We start from the raw sequence: 23,311 nt of genomic DNA on the forward strand, positions 1-23,311 counted from the left end.
GATTACGGCAGCAAAAGCATGTATCCCGGCTCTATGGAAAAGTGTGATAGCGCCAACTAAAATACAATGGATTGGGAGAATAGCGGAGATCCAGCAAATGGAAAGTTTAACTATGATATTGAGAGAGCAAGAGGAAAAATATTGTGAGGTATGGACACCATATATTAAATTTAGAGAACAAAGTGTGTAGGTAGATAGGTTGGGGACTGGGTGGGTAGGGGGGAGCCTAGTGTTCAAGATGCTAATCTGTGTTTTATTTTTATTTTTTTTATTTTTTTGTTTTGTATTTATTTATTTATTTATTTGTGTAGATTTTGGTTTGGAGGTGACTGGGGTATCACCCTAGGTAAAGAAAATATATTGCATTGGTGATAAGAAATAATAACATAAATGTATTAGGATATCGGGTGAAAAAAAAAAATGTAAGGGAGCTGAGGTAAGAAGGTATTACCTGATAAATGTTGAAAGGAGATTCTGTTGTATAGGTAGAAGGGAAATGTTAATGTATACATGTATGTTGCTGTATAATAATAATGCAATTAAGAAAATAAAGAATTTATAAAAAAAAAATGTGTAGCCTGATCAGTGTTCTAACTGTGGGGGAAGGGGGGTGACTGGGGGAGGTGACCGATCTGTGTCCCTATGTACAAGAGACACAGATCGGTCTCCTCTCCAGAGACAGGACGTGGAGCTCTGTGTTTACACACAGTGCTCCACGTCCCCGCTCAGTTACCGGGCAATCGCGGGTGCCCAGCGGCCATCGCGGCCGCCGGGCACGCGCACAGTGTTCCCAGTAATGCGACGGGTGCGCGCGCGCCCCCTAGCAGCTTCTAATGACAGGACGTCATATGACGTCCTGTCAGAACAACAGGGGATACCGCCTGCCGTCATTTGACGGCGTGCAGTACTAAGGAGGTTAAATGCCTTAATCAAATCAATGCTGAGCTTAGATATGCAGTGCTGAGATTATGTAACGGATCAAATTTTAAAGGGGTTATAAAGGTTCGTTTTTTAATTTCTAAATAGGTTTCTTTAAGCTAGTGCACTTAACTTTTCCAAAGAAAAAAACATTTAGAAGGGAAATGGAAGGAAAAGGTAAGTGAACCAACAATGCACTAGCTTAAAGGAACCTTTACAACCCCTTTAATTGCTCAGAGTGTGAAGGATAAGTCTATTCAAATCTGTTATTTCCATTTAAGTGAAAGTCTTCAGATCTATCTAGCTGCTGAAACCATAATAAGGATTTCCATTCCTGTTGCTAGACTGAGATCCTGTTTTACCACTTATGGACTGCGCACCACACATATAATGCGGCAGGGAGGCCCAGCTGCACGAACCAACGTACCTGTATGTCAGTCCGTGCATAAGATACAGTGGGCATCACACACGCACCTGGTACAGAGAGGTAGAATGGGGATCTGCCTATGTAAACAAGGCAGATTTCCATTCTGACATGGGACAATACTGAGATCTGCTGTTTCTAGTGATCAGGAACAGCGAACTCTGTGTTGTTCCATTGTCCCAGTAAGCCCATCCCCCACAAAGTTAGAACTCACCCAGGGAACACAGTTAACACATTCATCACCCTCTTCCCTGACAGTGTCATTTATACATTGATAAGTGCACTTTTTAGCACTGATCACTGTAATAATGTCACTCACTGGGGTCAGATTTGTCTGCCGCAATGTCGCAATCCTGCTAAAAAATGCAGATCACCGCTATTACCAGTAAAAATAATAAAAAAAGATAAAATAATTAAAATAATTAAATAAAGTACAATTGATGGTAAGGCCCCTAAAAACGTCTTCAAATATATGGGACTCTGCTGATGCCAACTGGGAACTTCCATGTATGCACAAATTACCAATTCATAATAAAAATATTGATTATTTTTTGGTTGTTTTTTGCGCCCCCTCCCCCAAAATACAAGATCCATTTTTGCTTAAAAGTGGTAATCCATATTTTGATATGTAATAGTTATTTTAATCCTTTTTATCCTCGTTATTATATTCCATACATAAGATTTTGTTGCTGCCAAAGTCTGCTATTTTCCCATGTCTGTGTTTTTTTTTTTTTTTTTTTGTGCTCTAGAGTTGTCCCACAAGTCAAGTGGCACATTGCTTCCACTAGTCAGAGAATTTTATGCATAGTATTATTGTGGGTAAACTATTTAATTATTAACCTTTAATACATTTTTTTTCTCCCTTCCGCAGTGTTTTAGACCATTTTTGTGTGTGTGTGGGAGGGGGGGGGATATTTGTGTACATTTGATTTGTTTCCATTGTTATTTTGTGATGGATGTTATTTTTCTTTGCGTGTATATTTGAAGCTGTTTTTGTAGAGTATTTCCATCTGTGTTGGACAAATTTGACATAATAATGTCCAAGGTCCTGAAGAAGTGGCTTTGTCTGCAAAATGCATAGACCAAATTTATTTGACATCTAAGATGCAATTAATCTTATCCATTTCAAATGTGTTACATTGTTGTCTTAATTGTACAGATTGCAATCATTCATTGGTCAGAATCTTTTTGTTTATGTTTTGTGATTATAAAATTAAAACAAATGTTTTTAATATGATTTGGTAATTTGTGTATAGATAGTTACATAGTTATTTAGGTTGAAAAAAGATACACCCAGTCCACCCAGTTCAACCATAAAAATAAAAAAAAATGTACAATCCCATATACCCAATTCTATACCCACAGCTGATCCAGAGGAGGGCAAAAAACAATATTAGAAATATTAGTTTAAAAATTGTAATTACACGTCCCTGTTAAACGGGGGCAGAAAAATTTGGGCCTTAGGCAGTGGTGGTGGTGCCACAACACTGCAACCCCTCACAGATACTCTAGTTAAGCGCAGGAACGAGCCCTGCTGTGAAATATTACAGCAAACATTGTAATTACACGCCCCTGTTTAACAGGGACAGAAAAATTGGGCTTTAGGCATTGGTGCTGGTGCCACAACACTGCAACCCCTCACAGATACTGCAGGAACGAGCCCAGCTGCAAAATATTACAGCAAAAATTGTAATGACACGCCCGTGTTAAACAGGGGCAGAAAAATTGTGCCTTAGGCAGTGGTGGTGGTGCCACAACACTGCAATCCCTCACAGATACTCTAGTTGAGCGCAGGAATGATCCCTAGCTATCAACATGAACATTGAGGAGGAATAGGATAGTCACTCAGCATAACAGGATAGTTACTTAGCATCAGCAAAGGCAGTCTTTAAGGGAATCTCACATTCATAAAAAAATAATCAGTTACATCAGCATCAGGTGCTTGGTAGCTGGTGATCCAAGACTAATTCATTTTTATGAAGGTGAGACGATCAACCAAGTCTGTGGACACTCTGTGATCGGTTACAAAGGGCCAGATCCACAGCCAGCCGCCGTAACTTAAAAATTCCCATTTAAGTTACACTGCCGGAAAATTTCTACCTAAGTGCCCGATTCACAAAGCACTGACCTAGAAATTTTCGGCTGTGTAACCTAAATCCGTCCGGCGCAAGGCGTTCCTATTCAAATGGGGCGAGTCCCATTTAAATTAGGCGCACTCCCGTGCCGGCCGTACTGCGCATGCTCACGACGTCATTTTCCCGACGTGCATTGCACGGTTTTACGTTACGCCGAGTTTTGTGAATCGCGCCGGGTAAAAAAAGTTCCGTCGGGAAAAAAAAAAGATACGGCGGAAAAAAAAAATTAAAACAAAAAAATAACAGCGTCGCGGGAAAGAAGGGTCTACTTTTACATGGTGTACTAACTTTACACTTTGTAAAAGCAGCCCTAATTTTGCGTTTGCAAACTAATACTTACGGAGAAAATGAAGTGAATCTCCGTAAGTGCTAATTTGCATACCCGACTGATTCTGTGGATCAGTTCCAAAGATAGAAACAGGGATACGCAGGCGGAACAGCAGATCCGCCTGCATATCTCTTTTGAGGATCTGGCCTAAAGCTTCCAGCAGCACTGAATGTGCATTCCAAAAGAACGCTGGATGCAGGACAGGCCTGTAGCTCAATTGTATACTGTGCAAGCTCTGGCAAGTGATCCATCCTCAAGACCCAGTAACACAGTGAATTTTCAGTTGGAAAGGTCTCCAAGGCTGATCTTGCCCCTAGGTATCCCTGCACCATGTAAATCAGACGCTGGCGATGGTTGCTGGAACCAATCAGACCTTGGGGCTGCGGACTAAAAAATTGTCTGAACGCATTGGTCAGACGGCTACCTTCTCCACTGCTCCTTCTGTGACTGACCGAAGCCTCAGCAACACGTTGTCCAGGGAGACCAGGAAATTGTAACCTCCCAGGCTCTGGAAACGCATTGCACAAACCTTTCTGCAAGGCCTCCTGAAGATGTTAACTGCTCTGCTTCCTCTGCGACGGCTGGATAAGTTCTGCAGCTTACCCTTGTAACGTGGATCAAGAAGGGTTGCCAGCCAGTAATGATTCCTCTCTTCGATACCATGAATCTGAGGGTCCTTTCGCAGGCTTTGCAGGATCAGGGAGGCCAACCAGGTTGGTTTGCTGAGGCATTAGCTACGGAGTCCTCTAGGTCACTAAGGATGACATGATCTGCAGCCACCTCCTCCCAGCCACATACAAGTCCATGGGTTTCTGAGGACTGAAAACGATCCCTTGAAGACTACTGCTGATGCTGAGTGCTAGGCTCATCCTCCATGCTTACACAATCCTCATCCTCCTACTCCTCTTCCTGTGAGATTGGTGGGTCCGCAGGAATACTGTCTGGATAAAGGAGGCCTTGAGAGATAAGGAGGTCCTCCTCTTTCTCCCTCTGTTCTGTCTCAAGTGCCCTGTCCATTATTCCATGCAGCATGTGCTTCAACAGGTAGACAAGAGGGACAGTATCACTAATGCATGCATTGTCACTGCTCACCATCCTTGAAGCCTCCTCAAATGGTGACAGGACAGTGCATGCATCCTTGATCATGAGCCACTGGCATGGCGAAAAAAAGCCAAGCTCCCCTGACCCTGTCCTGGTGCCTGTGTGTGCAGCCGCTGAAGCATTGCCAATGTTGAGTTCCACCTGGTGGGCATGTCTCAGATGAGGCGGTTCTTGGGCAGGTTGTATTCCGTTTGGAGGTCAGCCAGCCGAGCAGTGGCATTATATGACCAGCGGAAATGCCCACAGACTTTCATGGCCTGCTTTAGGAGATCCTGTAGGCCCAGGTATCTGCAAAAGAACCGCTGCACCACCAAATTAAGGATGTGAGCCAAACAGGGCACTTGGGTCAAGTGTCCCTGTTGGAGGGCGGAGAGGAGGTTGGTGCCATTGTTGCAAAACAACCTTTCCTGGCTGAGGCGGGCTGGTAGTGTCAACCACCTCTGAGCCTGCTCCTGCAGAGCTGACAGAATCTCTGCCCCAGTATGGCTCCTGTCCCCTAAGCAGACCAACTCAAGCACCGCATGGCATCTTTTTGCCTGAGTGCTTGCATAGCCCCTAGAATGCCTACGGAGCACTGCTGGTTCCGAGGACAAATCTGCACAGGAAGAGGCCATAGAGGAAGAAGAGGAGGGGGTGGAGGAGAGAGGTGTGGCAGAATCACCACTACCAGCATTTTGGAGGCGTGGTGTCGGAACAAGCTCCAACAATACTGCACCTTGTCCTGCATCCTTCCCAGCTCTCAGCAGAGTTACACAGTGTGCCGTGAAATAAAGATAACATCCCTGTCCATACCTGCTGGACCATGAGTCAGCGGTAATATGCACTTTACTGCTGACCGTCCTGTCCAACGAAGCCAGGACATTGCCTTCCACATGCCAGTAGAGAGCCGGAATGGCCTTCCGAGAAAAAAATTGCATTTGGGAACCTGCCACTGAAGTACCGCACATTCCACAAATTCTAGAAAGGGGGCAGTCTACCAGCTGAAAAGGCAGCAGTTGTAGTGCGAGCAATTTAGTCAAGCTAGCATTCAGCCGCTGGGCATGTTGATGGCTGGGGCCAAATTTCTTTTGACGGTTTACCAACTGGGGTAGGGAAATTTGCTTGCTTCAATGGGCTTTAGGTGTACCACTAGCAGATTGCCCGCAAGTGCTTGGGACACCTAATTCTACACCTTCATTCCTCTGAGTGCAGGTTTCTGAGAGGACTGAAGGTATAGTGGGAAGATCCCAGCTGATTAGGTGAAAGGAGAGGTCTTGTTCTTTGGTGTGGGTCTTTTAAGTACTGTTGCCAATGGACTGCATGGGAGCTTGACTTATGTCTGGTCAAGCATGTGGTGCCCAAGCGGCTGCTGTTTTGGATGCGCTTGATACGCTTCAGACATATGTTGCAAACAGCAAAGGTGTGATCTGATACACACGTCTCAAAAAAGGCCCACACCAAAGAACTTTTGGAAAAACGCAGTCAGCAGCGCCCTGCAAATGCGGAGCTCTGCGGTGTGATGCAGTCGGTTGGACTAGAATGCAGTGGATATATATATAAATATATATATATATACAAGCCTGTATATATATATATATATATATATTAGTGCTGTCAAGCGATTAAAATTTCTAATCGCGATTAATCGCATTAATGTCATAGTTAACTCACGATTAATCGCGCGATTAAGGAGGTTCACCCTTTAAAACATTTTTTTTTTTGTTTTCTTATTTATTTTTATTTTTTTATAATATTAAATTGTGTTTTTTTTTTTTTTTACATTTTGATCACTTTTATTGCTGTCACAAGGAATGTAAACATCCCTTGTGACAGTAATAGGTGGTGACAGGTACTCTTTATGGAGGGATCGGGGGTCTAAAAGACCTCCGAGCCCTCCTTTGCACTTCAAAGTATTCAGATCGCCAAAAACAGCGATTCTGAATACTGTGTACTTTTTTAAATCCGGCGCCATTGGCAGCCGAGAAACCCGGAAGTGACGTCATGACGCCGCTTCCGTGGTTTCAATGCGGAGACTGAATCAAAGCCGTTTACGGCTTAGTGTCAGTCTCTGCCTGGACACAGAAGGCGCCGGATGGAGGATCGGGTCTCCCGGTGGGACGGGAGGCCCGGTCAGAGCGGCGAAAGGCGGCGGGAGGGGGGGATGTCCCCTCCCGCTCCTCCGGCATAACAACCGAGCGGCTTTTAGCCGCATCGGTTGTTATGTTTGGATAGCCGATTGCCCGCTCTAAACAACGGTACCGGGATGATGCCTGCCGCTGCAGGCATCATCCCGGTATAACCCCCGAACGCCGCCTCGTTAATCGCGCAATAAAAAGATTGACGGCGTTAACATGGGTTTGTGTTAACGCCGTTAATAACGCGTTTAACTGACAGCACTAATATATATATATATATATATATATATATATATATATATATTTTATGCACTGCAGATCACTGAGTCGCCTGCCTGAAAGTGTCTTTGAACACGTACACCAAGACTAGCCTACTGTCAGGTATAGGCTTGGCTAGACTAGAATGCAGTGGAGATATATGTAGGGGACTGTATATATACCTACTGTCTGGTATAGGTTTGGCTAGACTAGAATGCATTGGATATATATATATAGGGGGCCAGGGCTGGACTGGGACAAAAATTTGGCCCTGGACTTCATCCAGACTGGCCCACTTTGACAGGTCTCTCCCACAATGGCCGGACAACCCCCGCACCCCCCCGGCCACCCAAGCCACCTCTCCCCCTTCACTAGCCGTTTTACTTTATTAGAGTAGAATTGCTGGTACTCTTATAGGCAGTACCAGTGGGGAAGCTAGACATTATTTCTCCTGGGGGCAAAGAATCAGTTTGGTGCCCCCCCCCCTCATGGGACAAGATTAGGCAGAAGTGAGAAACTCCCAGGCCGCTGTCACTGAAGCCAACCCACTGAGCCATCGGCCCACCGGGAAACTCCCTGTAGTCCCAATGGCCAGTCCATCCCTGTAGGGGGCTGTATATATACCTACAGTCAGGTATAGGCTTGGCTAGACTAGAATGCAGTGGATTTATATGTAAGAGACTGTGGGGCAGATCCACAAAGAAATAATGCCGGCGTATCTATTGATACGCCGGCGTAATTTCAAAATTCCCGCGCCGTATCTTTGTTTTGAATCCCCAAAACAAGATACGACGGCATCTCGACTTGATCCGACAGGCGTACGTCTTCGTACGCCTTCGGATCTTAGATGCAATTAGATGCAATTTTTCGGCGGCCGCTAGGTGGCGTTTCCGTTGAAATCCGCGTTGAGTATGCAGGACTTTTTCTATGTCTCAGTTGTATATGTGAGACATAGAAAAAGTAGAATACTACAAGTAGAAGAATAATAAAAGTAGAAGAATAAAGGACCTTGTTGGCACTTTGGTGTGCAGCTATTTCTTTTTCCATATAGTTTGCATGGCAGACGAGCCGTAGCTTGTCCTTATCCCAGCTCACCTAGATTCACTCATCTGGAGTGGTGTTTTCTTGTCCCCCTTACCCATTGCTGTATAACTGGGATCTTAAAAATTTAACAGGAAAGCAACAAGAAAGTAATGAATAATGGGGGAAACTAATGCGCAAACCACACTAACTAGAGCAATAATAAACTAAGATTAAAAATATAGATAACACTAAGCAGCAGCCACGCCAATAAGTACTCACACACTAATAATAACTGATAAAAAAGGGGGAGGGCAATGGCGCTTGCTAATAATCAAGATAATAACATAACAATACAAACAACTAAATAAATTCCAGAATCCTGCTGTGGTCACAATCCAAATGTTCAATCAATTTGAGCCAGTGGAGATCATACAAAGCTTTTATTATAAGCCCCCTGAGGTGAGAGGCTGGGGAGACAAGGGCACTTGGAGCACTATTTGCGGTGGATTGTGGATTGGTGCACCTTTACCCAACCTGCACTGATTGTTTGATTATTTTCACTTTATTTGGACTATTTTTGTGGATTTGCACACAGTGACTTTGATTGCACAATATTTTTTTTTTGTCGCACTGAACGACCATTATATTTATTCATTCCCATTCTTATTATTGCACATTGCACTAATATATTTATTTATTTATTTTGGAGACCAGGATCAGGCTAGTTATTGCTATTAATTTATAAGCACTGATTATTGCACTTTATGTATATGTTTTATGATATATTTATTATTGCCATAGTGGATTATATTTTATACATTTAGTAAGTGCTTATCAGTGCTGGGACAAGGTCATTTGGTGCCCAGGGCGAAGGAGGCAAACTGCGCCCCCCCCCCCCCAATTATCGTCGCCGTTGTGACTATCTGTGCCTCTCTCAGCACATATTCCCCCACACCGTTACAGTGCACTCCTCTCTGCACAACCTCAGGCTTTGGCAATCCTTCACCTCTTCTGACGGTCACCAGTCTCTATGGAGCAGAATTGTGCTCAAGGGCTCGAGGGCAGCAGCAGTGGTCCCCAGATCTCCTCCATGTACCAATCCCTCCAGATCCCCCCTCTGCACAAATCCCCCCAGATCTCCTCCATGTACCAATCCCTCCAGATCCCCCCTCTGCACAAATCCCCCCAGATCTCCTCCATGTACCAATCCCTCCAGATCCCCCCTCTGCACAAATCCCCCCAGATCTCCTCCATGTACAAATCCCTCCAGATCCCCCCTTTGCACAAATCCCCCCAGATCTCCTCCATTTACAAATCCCTCCAGATCCCCCCCTCTGCACAAATCCCCCCAGATCTCCTCCATGTACAAATCCCTCCAGATCCCCCCTCTGCACAAATCCCCCCAGATCTCCTCCATGTACAAATCCCTCCAGATCCCCTCTCTGCATACATTCCCCAGCTCTCCTTTCTGTACAAATCACCCCAGATCCCCCTCTGCACACATCCCCCCAGATCTCCTCCATGTACAAATCCCTCCAGATCCCCCCTCTGCACAAATCCCCCCAGATCTCCTCCATGTACAAATCCCTCCAGATCCCCTCTCTGCATACATTCCCCAGCTCTCCTTTCTGTACAAATCACCCCAGATCCCCCTCTGCACACATCCCCCCAGATCTCCTCCATGTACAAACCCCTCCAGATCCCCCTCTGCACACATCCCCCCAGATCCCCCTCTGCACACATGCCCCCAGATCTCCTCCATGTACAAATCTCTCCAGATCCCCCCTCTGCACACATCCCCCCAGATCCCCCTCTGCACACATCCCCCCAGATCTCCTCCATGTACAAACCCCTCCAGATCCCCCCCTCTGCACAAATCCCCCCAGATCTCCTCCATGTACAAATCCCTCCAGATCCCCCCTCTGCACAAATCCCCCCGATCCCCCCTCTGCACACATCCCCCCAGATCTCCTCCATGTACAAATCCCTCCAGATCCCCCCTCTGCACAAATCCCCCCAGATCTCCTCCATGTACAAATCCCTCCAGATCCCCTCCATGTACAAATCCCTCCAGATCCCCCCTCTGCACAAATCCCCCCAGATCCCCCCTCTGCACACATCCCCCCAGATCCCCCTCTGCACACATCCCCCCAGATCTCCTCCATGTACAAACCCCTCCAGATCCCCCCCTCTGCACAAATCCCCCCAGATCTCCTCCATGTACAAATCCCTCCAGATCCCCCCCTCTGCACAAATCCCCCCAGATCCCCCCTCTGCACACATCCCCCCAGCTCTTCTCTCTGCTAACCCCCCCCCCCCTTTTCACTGTTCTCTCTCTCAGCACATATTCCCCCTCCCTTACAGTGCACTCCTCTCTGCACCTCAGGCTTTGGCAGCCCCTCACCTCTTCTGACGACCACCACTCTCTATGGTATGCACAGGCTTTTTTTTCTTACTTCAGCTGAGTACAGAGAGCTCTGCCTGCTGCCTGTAGCACAGAGCTGAGGAGGAGTTTCAGAGCTCCTCGGCTTCATGCTGCAATGTATCAGTAGTGGCAGCAAGCAGGGACGAGCTGCCTCTGGAATCACTAGTTTACAGTGCTGGGAGCAGAATTGTGCTCGAGGGCAGCAGCAGTGAGTGCCCAGAGCTAACACAGAAAAGCCAGGAGAGGAGAGGGCTGCCAGAGGTGAAGAAAGTCCTGGTGATATACACACACTGAACTTACTGAACTTCTGCTGGTTCCTCCTCAGCGGCTCCTCCAGCAGTTTCAGCAGCAGCTCTCTTCTCTCCTCCTATCCCACCTCCGGCTGTGAGTGATGTCACGCTGCTGGGACGGGACTACAAATCCCCTTCATAGGGGGAGAGAAGGAGCAGCGCTGACAGGTATGGCTGGTGTGGACTGTGTAGGCTTGTGCTGGGTGCAGGAGCGCACTCAGCACATAACAGTAGTAAGTTACAGATGACTACTAGTGGCGCCGGCTAGTGTGTACAGTGAAGCACACTGACGGCACTTCACCTGCGCCCCCCTCCTGTCCGCAAATGGTAGCGCTCAGGGCAGCCGACCCTTCCGCCCCTGCCTTGTACCGGCCCTGGTGCTTATTACCATCCGTCCTCATCTGTGGTTTTAAATTTTTGCACAATATCTTGGAGTGTGGACTGTGGAGTTTGCACAGAGACTCAAGTTTTTATATATTTTTTATAATTTTTGCATATATTATTTTTTCACATATTTATTTTAATATTATGGCATATGGTTGAGATTATATAATTTTTTTTACTATTGAGTTATTTCAACTCATTCTCACGGTATTGATTTTTATCATCACATACTTGGTGATATCTTTTTATCACCCAAGTGGTTTATGTTTACAACAACATCACTCGAGTCTATCCCCCTTTTTCATCCTGATGATTGATGGTGGGTGATATTGATCAGGAGTGACACAAATTTTCTGGCTCAAATTGATTGAACATTTGGATTGTGACCACAGCAGGATTCTGGAATTTATTTAGTTGTTTGTATTGTTATGTTATTATCTTGATTATTAGCAAGCGCCATTGCCCTCCCCCTTATTTAACAAGAAAGTAAGGGGGTGGAATTCAAGTGAAATGAAAATGAACTATAAAGGGCTGGGTACAACAGAGATTCTGGCAGTTATGTTGACTGGGAGCTGAAAAGTTCAATTGGGGAGCAGAAAGAAAGTGAATATTATATTTGTATTTTTGGGGAAGCGGTGGAATTCAAGTGAAATGAAAAAGAACTGGGCTGAGTGCAACAAAGATCCTTACAGCAGTTTACATTGACCCTATGTCTTCTGCCTCTTAATTAGTTCTACCCATTGTGATCCCATAAAAAGAAATGCTGAGTAAATAAAATCATTTTTAACCCATGCTCAAACATTTTTCCTGCTGCCCTTTAGCCTGTTCTGATTTTCTCCTGCTTTACAATTTGCTACTTAATTTTAGTCCAGTCTAATTGTGGTCTCTGCGGTGGATTCGCAGCAAGATCACTGTTATCGGCGGTGGGAGAGGGGTCCCCCTCCTTCCGCTCTCCCGTGCCCTCCGCCGCTTACCGAAAACGTCACTTCCGCCCATAGCTCTTAAAGGGCCATTTCTTTTGTCATTTTTTCAAATCACATTTTTTTTTTTTTTCTATTGCATTTTAGTGTAAATATGAGATCTGAGGTAATTTTGACCCCAGATCTCATATTTAAGAGAACCTGTCATACTTTTTTCTATTACAAGGGATGTTTACATTCCTTGTAATAGGAATGAAAGTGACCTATTTAAAAAAAAAAGCAGTGTAAAAATACATAAAATAAAGTAAAATAAATAAGAAAAAATATTTTTTTTTTAAAGCGCCCTGTCCCGACGAGCTCCACGCAAAAGCAAACGCATACTTGAACAGCACCCGCATATGACAACGGTGTTTAAACCACACATGTGAGGTATCGCCACGATCGTTAAAGCAAGAGCAATAATTCTAGCCCTCCTCTGTAACTCAAAACATGCAACCTGTAGAATTTTTTTAAACGTCGCCTATGGAGATTTTTAAGGGTAAAAGTTTGTCGCCATTCCACGAGCGGGCGTGGACCTTTGTTTGAATGGTAACATAAAATGATGTCAACAGTGTTGCTTGAATAGATAAACAGAAAATAACAGATAGGTTCAAACACCTAGTAAAAATGTTGTTCAAGACCCTACTCACAGCCCTGAAGGCCTAAGTAGTTGTTCAAGTTTATCTTTGTGAAAGGAATGCATTAAAGTTCAGACTATCTCATCCACCAAGAACACCTAGAACATTAGATATGTGGCCAGCAATGAAGCAGGTGTAGACCAGTGTAGCGCCCTGTCCCTAAGGAACTGGGACTATGTTGTAAATTTAGTATTTAGTTCAGATTTATTGCACAAAGCTAAATTAGCTTCTGTTTCAACTTTGGTTGTGTTGTGCGCATTTCCCACTATTGCCAGTAGGTGTCACTGTTACCACAGGCCAGTGTGAGAAATACAGCAAGCTGAAGTGCATTGACTATTCTTTCCCCAGAAACAGCCCAGTGGGAGTGTTCTCGCTACTGTGCATTCTGGGAGATGATATTTAAGGGACAGAAGCCATGTGATCTCTCTCTTCCCTCATGGCCCTCCTGGCCAGAGGCTGTGTCGCTCTCTCTTTACCTCGGGGCCTGCTGGCAAGAGGCTGTGTTACTACGGATAGGCCCAGGAGTTTGTCTGGGGTCTACTTAACTGAAGGTGGTCCTGTGCTGTCTTGCCTGCGCGGAAGAAGCCAAGCAAACTGAGAAGATTCCAGGGGAGGACCTTGCTGGAGAGACCTGGGCGGAAGGTTGGTTTCTCTGGAAGGGCCTGGTGACTCGTTTGGAGGACGCACTCAAGTTAACCTACTGTTCTACAACTAACTGACTACTGGCTAAACAATCCTGTGGCAGGGGATTATCCAGGAGTTTCCATGTATCGCTAAGTCTGTGGCAGAGACTTGTCCGTGCGTCATACTAGGTCGGTGTGAGAGGCCTATCCGGGTGTTGCAAAGATCCGTTGACAGAAAAGCTGTTTGTCTTTTGGATCCAAGAAATTCTTCAGTGATCTGCAATAAGGTATCCAAATCTCCCCTAACCCTCCATCCCTCTACTACTGGAAGTTTGTTTATTAAAGCATTGGAAAAAGACTATGGGCCGGATTCACAGACAGCGGCGCACATTTATGCCGCCGTAGCGTATCTCCTGTACGCTACGCCGAGGCAGCGCAGAGAGGCAAGCATGGAATTCACAAAGCCAATGCTGCCTAAACTGCGCTGGGTTTCGAAGGCGTAAGTCGGCGTAGGTGGAAGTGGGCGTGAGCCATGCAAACCCATGCAAATGAGGCGTGACCCCATGTAAATGATGGTTTGAGAGCCAGACAAGTGCGTTGAACGAACTGCGCATGCGTCGTGTCGTGGACGCATCCCCGTGCGCATGCTCATAACCACGTCGGAACAACTACCTAAGATACGCCGGATCACTGCCTACGCCATGAACGTAATCTATGCCCATCCAGACACACGTCCATCGTAAACTACGTAAAAACCGCTGACTTCTGTTCCCTGATGCAGACCTTTACATGTCTGCTGCTGAGTTACACCTCCTTTATGGGGCTTAACTTTACGCTGGACGTACAACTTACGCGCACCTCTCGTAGCCTGCGTCGGGCGGGCGCAGGTTCGTGAATCGCCGTATTTTCCTCATTTGCATATTTGAATGGCTAATCAATGGCAGCGCCACCATGCAGCCAGTGTAAATGTGCGCCCACTCTACGCTGGCGTAGGCAAGTTACGTCGGTGGGATTAAGCCTGTTTTTAGGCGTATCTTAGTTTGTGGGTACAGCGCACAGATACGATGGCGCATATTTGCACTTACGTGGCGTATCTGGAGATACGTCGACGCAAGTGCTTTGTGAATCCGGGCCTAAGTGATTGGCGCTCACATCTGACTTAGTATTGGGACGGTGAAAGGTGGGGTAATGGCAGGACCCGAAAAATATCCAGCGGCCCTCTAGGGGGTAACGCTCCACCAGCATTTTCTTAACCACTTAAGCCCCGGACCATATTGCTGCCTAAAGACCCAAGGTGTTTTTACAGTTTGGGACTGCGTCGCTTTAACAGACAATTGCGCGGTCGTGCGACGTGGCTCCCAAACAAAATTGGCGTCATTTCCCCACAAATAGAGCTTTCTTTTGGTGGTATTTGATCACCTCGGCGGTTTTTATTTTTTGCGCTATAAACAAAAATAGAGCGACAATTTTGAAAAAAATGCAATATTTTTTACTTTTTGCTATAATTAATATCCCCCAAAAACATATATAAAAAATATTTTTTTCCTCAGTTTAGGGCGATACGTATTCTTGTACCTATTTTTGGTAAAAAAAAATCGCAATAAGCGTTTATCGATTGGTTTGCGCAAAATTTATAGCGTTTACAAAATAGGGGATAGTTTTATTGCATTTTTATAAATTTTTTTTTTTTACTACTTATGGCGGCGATCAGCGATTTTTTTCGTGACTGCGACTGACTTCGTGACTGCGACATTATGGCGGACACTTCGGACAATTTTGACACATTTTTGGGATTTTTGTCATTTTCACAGCAAAAAATGCATTTAAATTGCATTCTTTATTGTGAAAATGACAGTTGCAGTTTGGGAGTTAACCACAGGTGGCGCTGTAGGATTTAGTGTTCACTTAGTGTGTGTTTACAACTGTAGGGGGGTGTGGCTGTAGGACTGAGGTCATCGATCGAGCCTCCCTATATAAGGGATCACTCGATCGATACACCGCCACAGTGAAGCACGGGGAAGCCGTGTTTACATACGGCTCTCCCCGTTCTTCAGCTCCGGGGAGCAATCGCGACGGAGCGGCTATAAACAAATAGCCGCGCCGTCATCCCGGATCGCTCCCCGAGGGGACCCGACCGCCGCAAGTCGCGGGGGGGGGTCCCGATCGGACCCCCGACCCACGTCTAGGCAGGGACGTACAGGTACGCCAATGTGCCTGTACGTGCCATTCTGCCGACGTATATGTACATGCGGCGGTCGGGAAGGGGTTAAGGAAATGTTTGCATTTCAGCACTTCTATTGAATTATCCACACAGCAAGACTTTTAAAATATCTTTGTAAGAACATATTCTTTTTGGTTCCCTTTGTGCTATAGTTTCATATAAAGACTGTACTTACCAAGGATTAATGTAGAGTGATCACTGGAAAAATATGATGCAGAGTGGAGGTTTAGCCAGGATGCAATTAGTTCCTGAGGGAGTGTAACCAGTTTATTACTAGACAGATCCAGGTAAGTAATGTTCTTTATGAAACGTGCAGCATCTTTAGGTATCGATGACAATTCATTATTGTGCAAGTCTAACAGTCGTAATCGTGGTGTGCTGGCTAGGGCTTCCCATGGAAAAGATGTGAGGTCATTGCCATCCAGTCTAAGTTCTTGCAACTTGCGCAAACCTCGCAATGTCACTACACTTAGGCCTACAATTGAATTATAGGGCATCCAGAGAAACTCAAGATTTGAGAGTAGATGGAAAGCATCTCCTTGCACACGCCTGATAGATGTCTTTTCTATTCGAAGTTTAAATGTGTCTGTCGGAATATTCACCGGTGTTGAAGTCATCTCAGGATCATTACAAAGAACTGCCCTGTTTTGAGGAAAAAAAAAATAACACTAAATCGTGTGTTATATTGTTATGGATGATAAATAAGAACCACGCACAATTAATTTATATATTTCTATTTCACAATTTTCTACAATAGGTTAGTCAAGTTTCACCAAAAACAGAGCTGATAATCCATACAGGTTATTAAATGTTCATAAGCAGATACAGTGCCTTAAATAAGTATTCATACCCTTTGAAATTTTCCACATTTTGTCATGTTACAACCAAAAGGTAAATGTATTTTTATTGGGATTTTATATGATAGACCAACACAAAGTGGCACTTCATTGTAAAGTGGAAGGAAAATTATAAATGGTTTTCAATTTTTTTTACAAATACATGTGAAAAGTGTAGCGTGAATTTGTATTCAGCCCCCAACCCCCCCCCCCCCCCCATCCCCCCCCCAAGTCAATACTTTGTAGAGCCCCCTTTCACTGCAATTACATCTGTCTTTTGGGGATGTCTCTAACAGCTTTGCACATCTAAAGAGTGACAATTTTGCCCATTCTTATTTGCAAAATAGCTCAAGCTCTGTCAGATTCAATGGAGACTAGAGAGTGTCTGTGAACAGAAATTTTCAAGTCTTGTTACAGGTTCACAATTGGATTTAGGTCTGGACTTTGACTGGGTTATTCTAAGGCCCCATACACACGAGAGGATTTATCCGCAGATACGGTCCAGCGGACCGTTTCCACGGATAAATCCTCTCAAAGATATCCGCTGATTTCGATGGGATGGAGTGTACACACCATCCCATTGAAATCCGCGCGGAAATCCTCTGCCGATGACGTGTCGCGCCGTCGCCGCGATTATGACGCGGCGACGGGCGCGACGCTGTCATATAAGGAATTCCACGCATGCGTCAAATCATTACGACGCGTGCGGGGAATCCCTTTGGACGAATGGATCCGGTAAGTCTGTACAGACGAGCGGATCCATCCGTTGGAATGGATTCCAGCAGATGGATATGTTGTGCAGCACAACAAATATTCGATCTGCTGGAATCCATCCCAGAGGAGATTTCTCCGCGGAAACAGATCCGCTGGCGTGTACACACCATAGGATCTATCCGCAGAAACCCATTTGCTGGGATTTATCTGCGGATGGATTCTATCGTGTGTACGGGGCCTAACACATGAATATGCTTTGATCTAAACCAATCCATTGTAGCTCTGGCTGTATGTTTAGGGTCATTGTCCTGCTGGAAGGTGAACCTCCACCCCAGTCTCAAGTCTTTTGCAGACTCTAATGCCGCGTACACACGATCGGTTCATCTGATGAAAACGGTCTGACGGACTGTTTTCATCCGATGAACTGATCGTGTGTGGGCCCCATCGTTTTTTTTTTTCATTGGTGAAAAAATTTAAAACTTGTTTTAAAATTATCTGATGGTTAAAAAACCGATAGAAAAAAACGATCGTCTGTGGGCACGTCCATCGGTTAAAAATCCACGCATGCTCAGACTAAATTAGGAGACGGGAGCGCTCGTTCTGGTAAAACTAGCGTTCATTATGGAGATGGCACATTCTACATTTCTAAAAATCTTGCATCGTTTAATGCAGCGCATTTGTTTTCTTCATTCTAATGCTAGAATAAAGAAGTTGTTTTGCTGATGTTATTTAGAGTTCTCACATACTGACTTTTTTTAATTTTTGCTTGTGATCTCATGAATAATGTTTTTTCGAAGCCAGATCTCCATAATCATAACATCATCTCCTTTTTTTTGGTTTTGACTTTTTTTATATTTTCAGGTGATATGATTTTTTTTTATCACAACAACATTCTCTCCCCCCCCCCCCCCCCCAAGGAGGTTGTGTCCTTTGTTAATTACACATTGTATTTCTGAAATGTTTTATGGCTATTCACCAGAAAAACACATAGACAAGTATTTAACTTAAATTAAATCTCCATTTATTCTGGTCCAAAAAATTTAAGATGAAGGGCAACAATTGAACAATCAGCCAAATATATGCCGACTTTGGACCCCAAAAGCAGACAACATGGATAAACAACAAAATAAATAACATGAGGAGTCCCTCTAATTGGGATCACAATCTAGTCCCCAAATCACTGAAATCAGGAGCAGCAGCAGATGTTATACATGTCCCCAAGCTGTGGTACTCCAACAACAACCTCCGTTTTCTGACAGATCAGCTTGAAGCCAGGGAATCACTTTCTGGTCTTCCTTGTAGCCTTCCTTCCATGGCTCCCTGCAGTGTTCCTTCCACGGCTCCCTCCACTGCCCCTTGCAGGCTGTGGCGCTGGTGGTGAGAATGTGGCAGCAGGAGGAGGAGGAGGAGAAGGATGGGCCAGGTCACTGAGGTGTGTGGTCTCAGTCAGCAGGCCCCTTCTTCCCCTCTGAATCACAGTGGCAAAAATATCTTCAGCCAGGGCCCATTGTCCCTCCTCCATTCTCTGCAGTTGGTCTGCCAGGTAGCAGCTGTAGCCCTCTACAGGGTTGAGGGGGGCCCTCATGATGGCAGCTGTGTCCCTGATAACCTGCAGAGACTCCTCCTCCAACTGGGACATGCGCTTTGGTCTTTTCGCTCTCATCTGGAGGGGAGGTACCTGTGATTCAGTTCTCCCACTGGACCTGGGCACCTGCTGACTGCCACTTGGCCCAGCCTCCTCCTGTCTGCCACTCACCCCTTTCTCCTCCTGGCTGCCACATTCTGGAGCCTCCTCCTCCTCTTGGCGTAGCTCTTCCTGTGTATAAAAAAGGGACATGGTTTTATTTTTTGCTTCATCAATCACACACATTTTAAAGCTCATGACTGTTGCAATTAGAATGTTATTATCGAAATTGAACAGACTCTCATTCTAACCCCTGCAGTTGGCATCCATTCCCTGTCACACTCATTTCTGGCTACACCATTTTTTTTTGTTTAAATGTTTCATTTTGGTTAAAAAAACATCTTGTTAAACCAACAATAATTTGAGGCCAAGAAATATGTTGTAAACTACTATACCTGACTGAAGATGTTCAGATCTGGCTCTTCAATCTCAGCCTGCTCCTCGGCACCCTCTGCAGGGGTGGGGGGAACAGTGGAAGGAACGCTGGAGGGAACGGTGGAGGGAAGGGTGGAGGGAAGACTGAGAAGTGATTCTCTGGCTTCTATCTGATCGTCCAGATTTTTTGTAGTACCACAGCTTGGGCACATGAACTTTGTCTGCTGCTGCTCATGATCTCAGCGAAGCGCGGACCTCTTTATATTGCTTCTTATAAGCATTCCTCATGTTATTTATTTTGTTGTTTATCATGGTGAAATCTGCCTCTGGGATCCATGTCTGCATATAAATGGCTAATTGCTCAATTCAATTGTTGCCTTTCTTACAACGCTGTTGTGATACTGGTTGTTCTTTATCTCCCAGAGGTTGCGCAGTTCCCTGTATTTGTCGATGAACCTGATCATGTTGTCTGGCTCTCTCAATTTATCCATAATAATTGCTAGAAGATCAAACAAAAGACATATAAACACTAGGTCAGCTTAAATTGCCCTAATCTTATCACAATCTAGACCTGTGAAACGCTGCCCTCTTTGCCTGTCCATGACGGACTTTTTCCTCTATTCCATGCCCCTTCTCAGTGTGAAACGACAATATGGCGGTAACACATGTGCGTGGTATACCCCATACCAACGAGGAAAGCCCAGAGGTGGGAACGTCCTGATCCAGGCCCAGACGATACAAAGCCACGAATATGTCACTTGAAGAGATGGTGGAGATAGTGGACATACTGCGGAGGAAAGATTACGATGGGGATCATGGGCCATACCACACCCCTAACCTGAGGAAGGCCCAAATAATGGACAAAGTGGCGAGGAGTCTTTACCAAAAATTTTGGGTTAGGAGATCCAAGGAGCATCTCCGTAAAAGGTGGTCTGACCTGAAATTGCGGGAGCCTGAGCAGTATAGGAAGATCAAGAAAAATATTGACAAAAGTACGTATTTTTCATATGTTTATTGCAAATTTCTTTATTTGATATTTGCATGTTTTTCTCCATGTGCTTGCATGGCCTGGTTGTACTTTTGAACATGGCAACTTTCAGGTTAGTGGCCAAAGTGTAGTATTTTTACGTTTGTAGTAAACATCGTTCCTCCAAAATCCGATGTTTTCCCTAGATCCAGGAAAACCACACATGGTCATGCCTATTTGGCATAAAACAACGTTTATAAACATTGTTGTCAAGATGATGTGTTTGTTCAAACTTACTAGAATGTGAAATGCAAACCTGATTCATTCAGTGTAAAGGAGAGGATACTAAGCAGCTGGTTACACATCTGTACTCAGGAGCACTTGTGTGGCCCACCAAAACAACCTTTTTAGGGTCTCACACAAAGGATACTTTGGGGTGCCTCCATGTGTGTCACTTTGACAAAAAGCGTCAGTATTCCAGCTTGGGGAAACTTTGGGAAAAAAACGTGATGATTTTAGGAATGATCCAAAACAAACAATTGTACCCCACTTCCAAGCAATGTTTTCATTTTCTGCCCTCGAATATCTGTGTGCTAAGTATACCTTTTGTTTCATTTTATTATGGAATAGAAGACTGGGAGGACATCCTTCGGAGGAGGCAAGGAAGCACAAACATGCTAAACACCACCAACCTCAGTATGTGGAGGAGGTAGATGTGAAAGAAGGAGAGGTTGAAGAAGGAGAGGTTGAAGAAGGAGGTGTGGAAGAAGGAGGTGTGGAAGAAGGAGGTGTGGAAGAAGGGGGAGTGGAGATTATCAGCACAACAGGTCAATGTCTGTCACCACAGCTTCAGGTAAAGAGATGTAGGCCTGCATATTTCTAATAAACCCTTTTTTTTTTTTTTTTAGGGGATGAACACAGCAACTACTAGTACTCCTTTCTCAAGTGCTAGTGCAAAAATCGTGATACAAGAAATAATGGAATGCAGTATTGAAATGGACATTATGAGGAATAGGATGAATGTCATTGAACAAAAACATAAAAACATCATTGACATGTTGGGGTGAATAGTATATGTTGTGTTCTGTGCCCAAATTTGCATTGGATAATCCACAAGCCAAAATTTGAAGATGCACACAGTGTGTCAACATGTGCTATCTGCCATCACAGGATATCTATGTCTGTGCTTTGTGGGTGCAACCCCTTCCTCGCTACTCAAGTAGTTGAGAGGAAGGGTTTGTACCCCAAAACACATCCATTGATCCCTCATGATGGCAGATAGCACATGTTGACATTTGGCATGGGATCAGGATCGAAATCCTCATTTTGCCCAACAAAATTAGTGCATCTTCATCAGGTCTGGTCCCAGCCCGAAAGTTTCATCCGCGACAAACACAAACGGCAGTCCCTCCACTTTATCTTCATCCGGTGGCAGTGCCAGGCCACCAGTCTGGAGATGTTGAGCAAACTCAGTTTGCACGAATACTCCACCATCGGACATCCGGCCATTCTTCCCCACGTCCACATACATGAATTCATACTGTGCTGACACCACCGCCATCAACACAACACTATTAAAACCTTTATAATTATAATAGTAGGACCCCGAACAGGGGTGGCGGCACTATGCCGGCGTGTTTCCCATCAATTGCCCCTCCGCAGTTAGGGAAGTCCCACCGCTGAGCAAAATGGGATGCCACAGTCTGCCATTCCTGTGGCGTAGAAAACTGTGGAGTCAAACAAAAAAAATGTACTTTTGCACATAAACATTGCAATCAGATTACAAAAATACATCCTTGTCCAACATCAGTATAACATTTTTTTAAATGAGTATTTCAACCCAAAAATAAAATAGGCCCACTTATCAGACTCCTCACCCCTCTGATGGCCCAATAAACATTTTAAGGGGGGGGTGTTCTAGCTGAGTTTGGGCCCTGAAAAAAAAAACTAGCACTCTGCCGAAATGGAATGAGAAACAAGACATTGGGACACATTTTAAGGGGGGGGGGCAGAACTACAATGGAGCAGACAAAAAACAAGTTTCAAACAAACTAGGCTAGGTGTGTTTGGGCCAAGGATAGCATGCTGGAGAGGTTAGTGAAGGGAAATATGCATGTAGGCCAAAAAAGGAGCATTGAAAGCTTACAGCATGCATGGGGACAAATTGGACATTCACAGCATATTACAATTATGGTAATTAGGGAATGATGAAAGAAATACAATACATTAGCATACATCAAAGACAAAGAATGTGATGTTAACCACTTCCCCACCGCCTTACGACTATATACGACGGCACTTTAAAGATGGATATCTCGGTAACGGCAGCAGCTGCTGCCACAACCGAGGTATCCATCTTTAGTGTGAGCGGTCCTGTAAAAGATAACGGTGGTCTCCACGGCGGATTCCCGCCGCTCTCCCGCGCCCTCCGCCACTTACCGGAGCCGTCGGTAGCGGCGGAGGCGATCGGGTGCTTCAGCCTGCTCTGTGGGGATACGAGTGAGGGCAAGATGGCCCCCACCCGTCCCCATAGTATTACTGGGCGGAAGTGACGTCAAAACGTCAGTCCAGTCCAGCGTCTTAAAGAGACATTTTTTTGTTGTCATTTCTTCAAATGACAAAATGTACATGTTTTTTTTTTTTTGCATTCAAGTCTAAATATTACATCTGAGGTATTTTTGACCCCAGATCTCATATTTAAGAGGACCTGTCATGCTTTTTTCTATTACAAGGGATGTTTACATTCCTTGTAATAGGAATAAAAGTGATCAATTTTTTATTTATTTTTTCCAGTGTAAAAAATAATAAAATAAATAAAAAAAAATAAGAAAAAAAAAATGTTTTAAAGCGTCCTGTCCCGAAGGAGCTCGCGCGCAGAAGCGAACTCATAAGTG

At 44.8% G+C, this 23,311-nt stretch overlaps 1 protein-coding gene across 1 annotated transcript in view; it reads right to left on the reverse strand.

Annotated features, from left to right (window-relative positions):
* Positions 1 to 23,311, reverse strand: part of LRIT1 (leucine rich repeat, Ig-like and transmembrane domains 1) — a 79,516-nt gene that overhangs the window by 31,536 nt on the left and 24,669 nt on the right. Inside the window, exon 2 of the mRNA XM_040320729.1 lies at positions 16,017 to 16,483. Within this exon, the coding sequence (XP_040176663.1) occupies positions 16,017 to 16,483 (467 nt within the window). The remainder of the gene's footprint in view (positions 1 to 16,016; positions 16,484 to 23,311) is intronic.

The sequence above is a fragment of the Rana temporaria genome, chromosome 8 (assembly GCF_905171775.1).
Source record: "Rana temporaria chromosome 8, aRanTem1.1, whole genome shotgun sequence".
NCBI classification, from domain to species: Eukaryota; Metazoa; Chordata; class Amphibia; order Anura; family Ranidae; genus Rana; species Rana temporaria.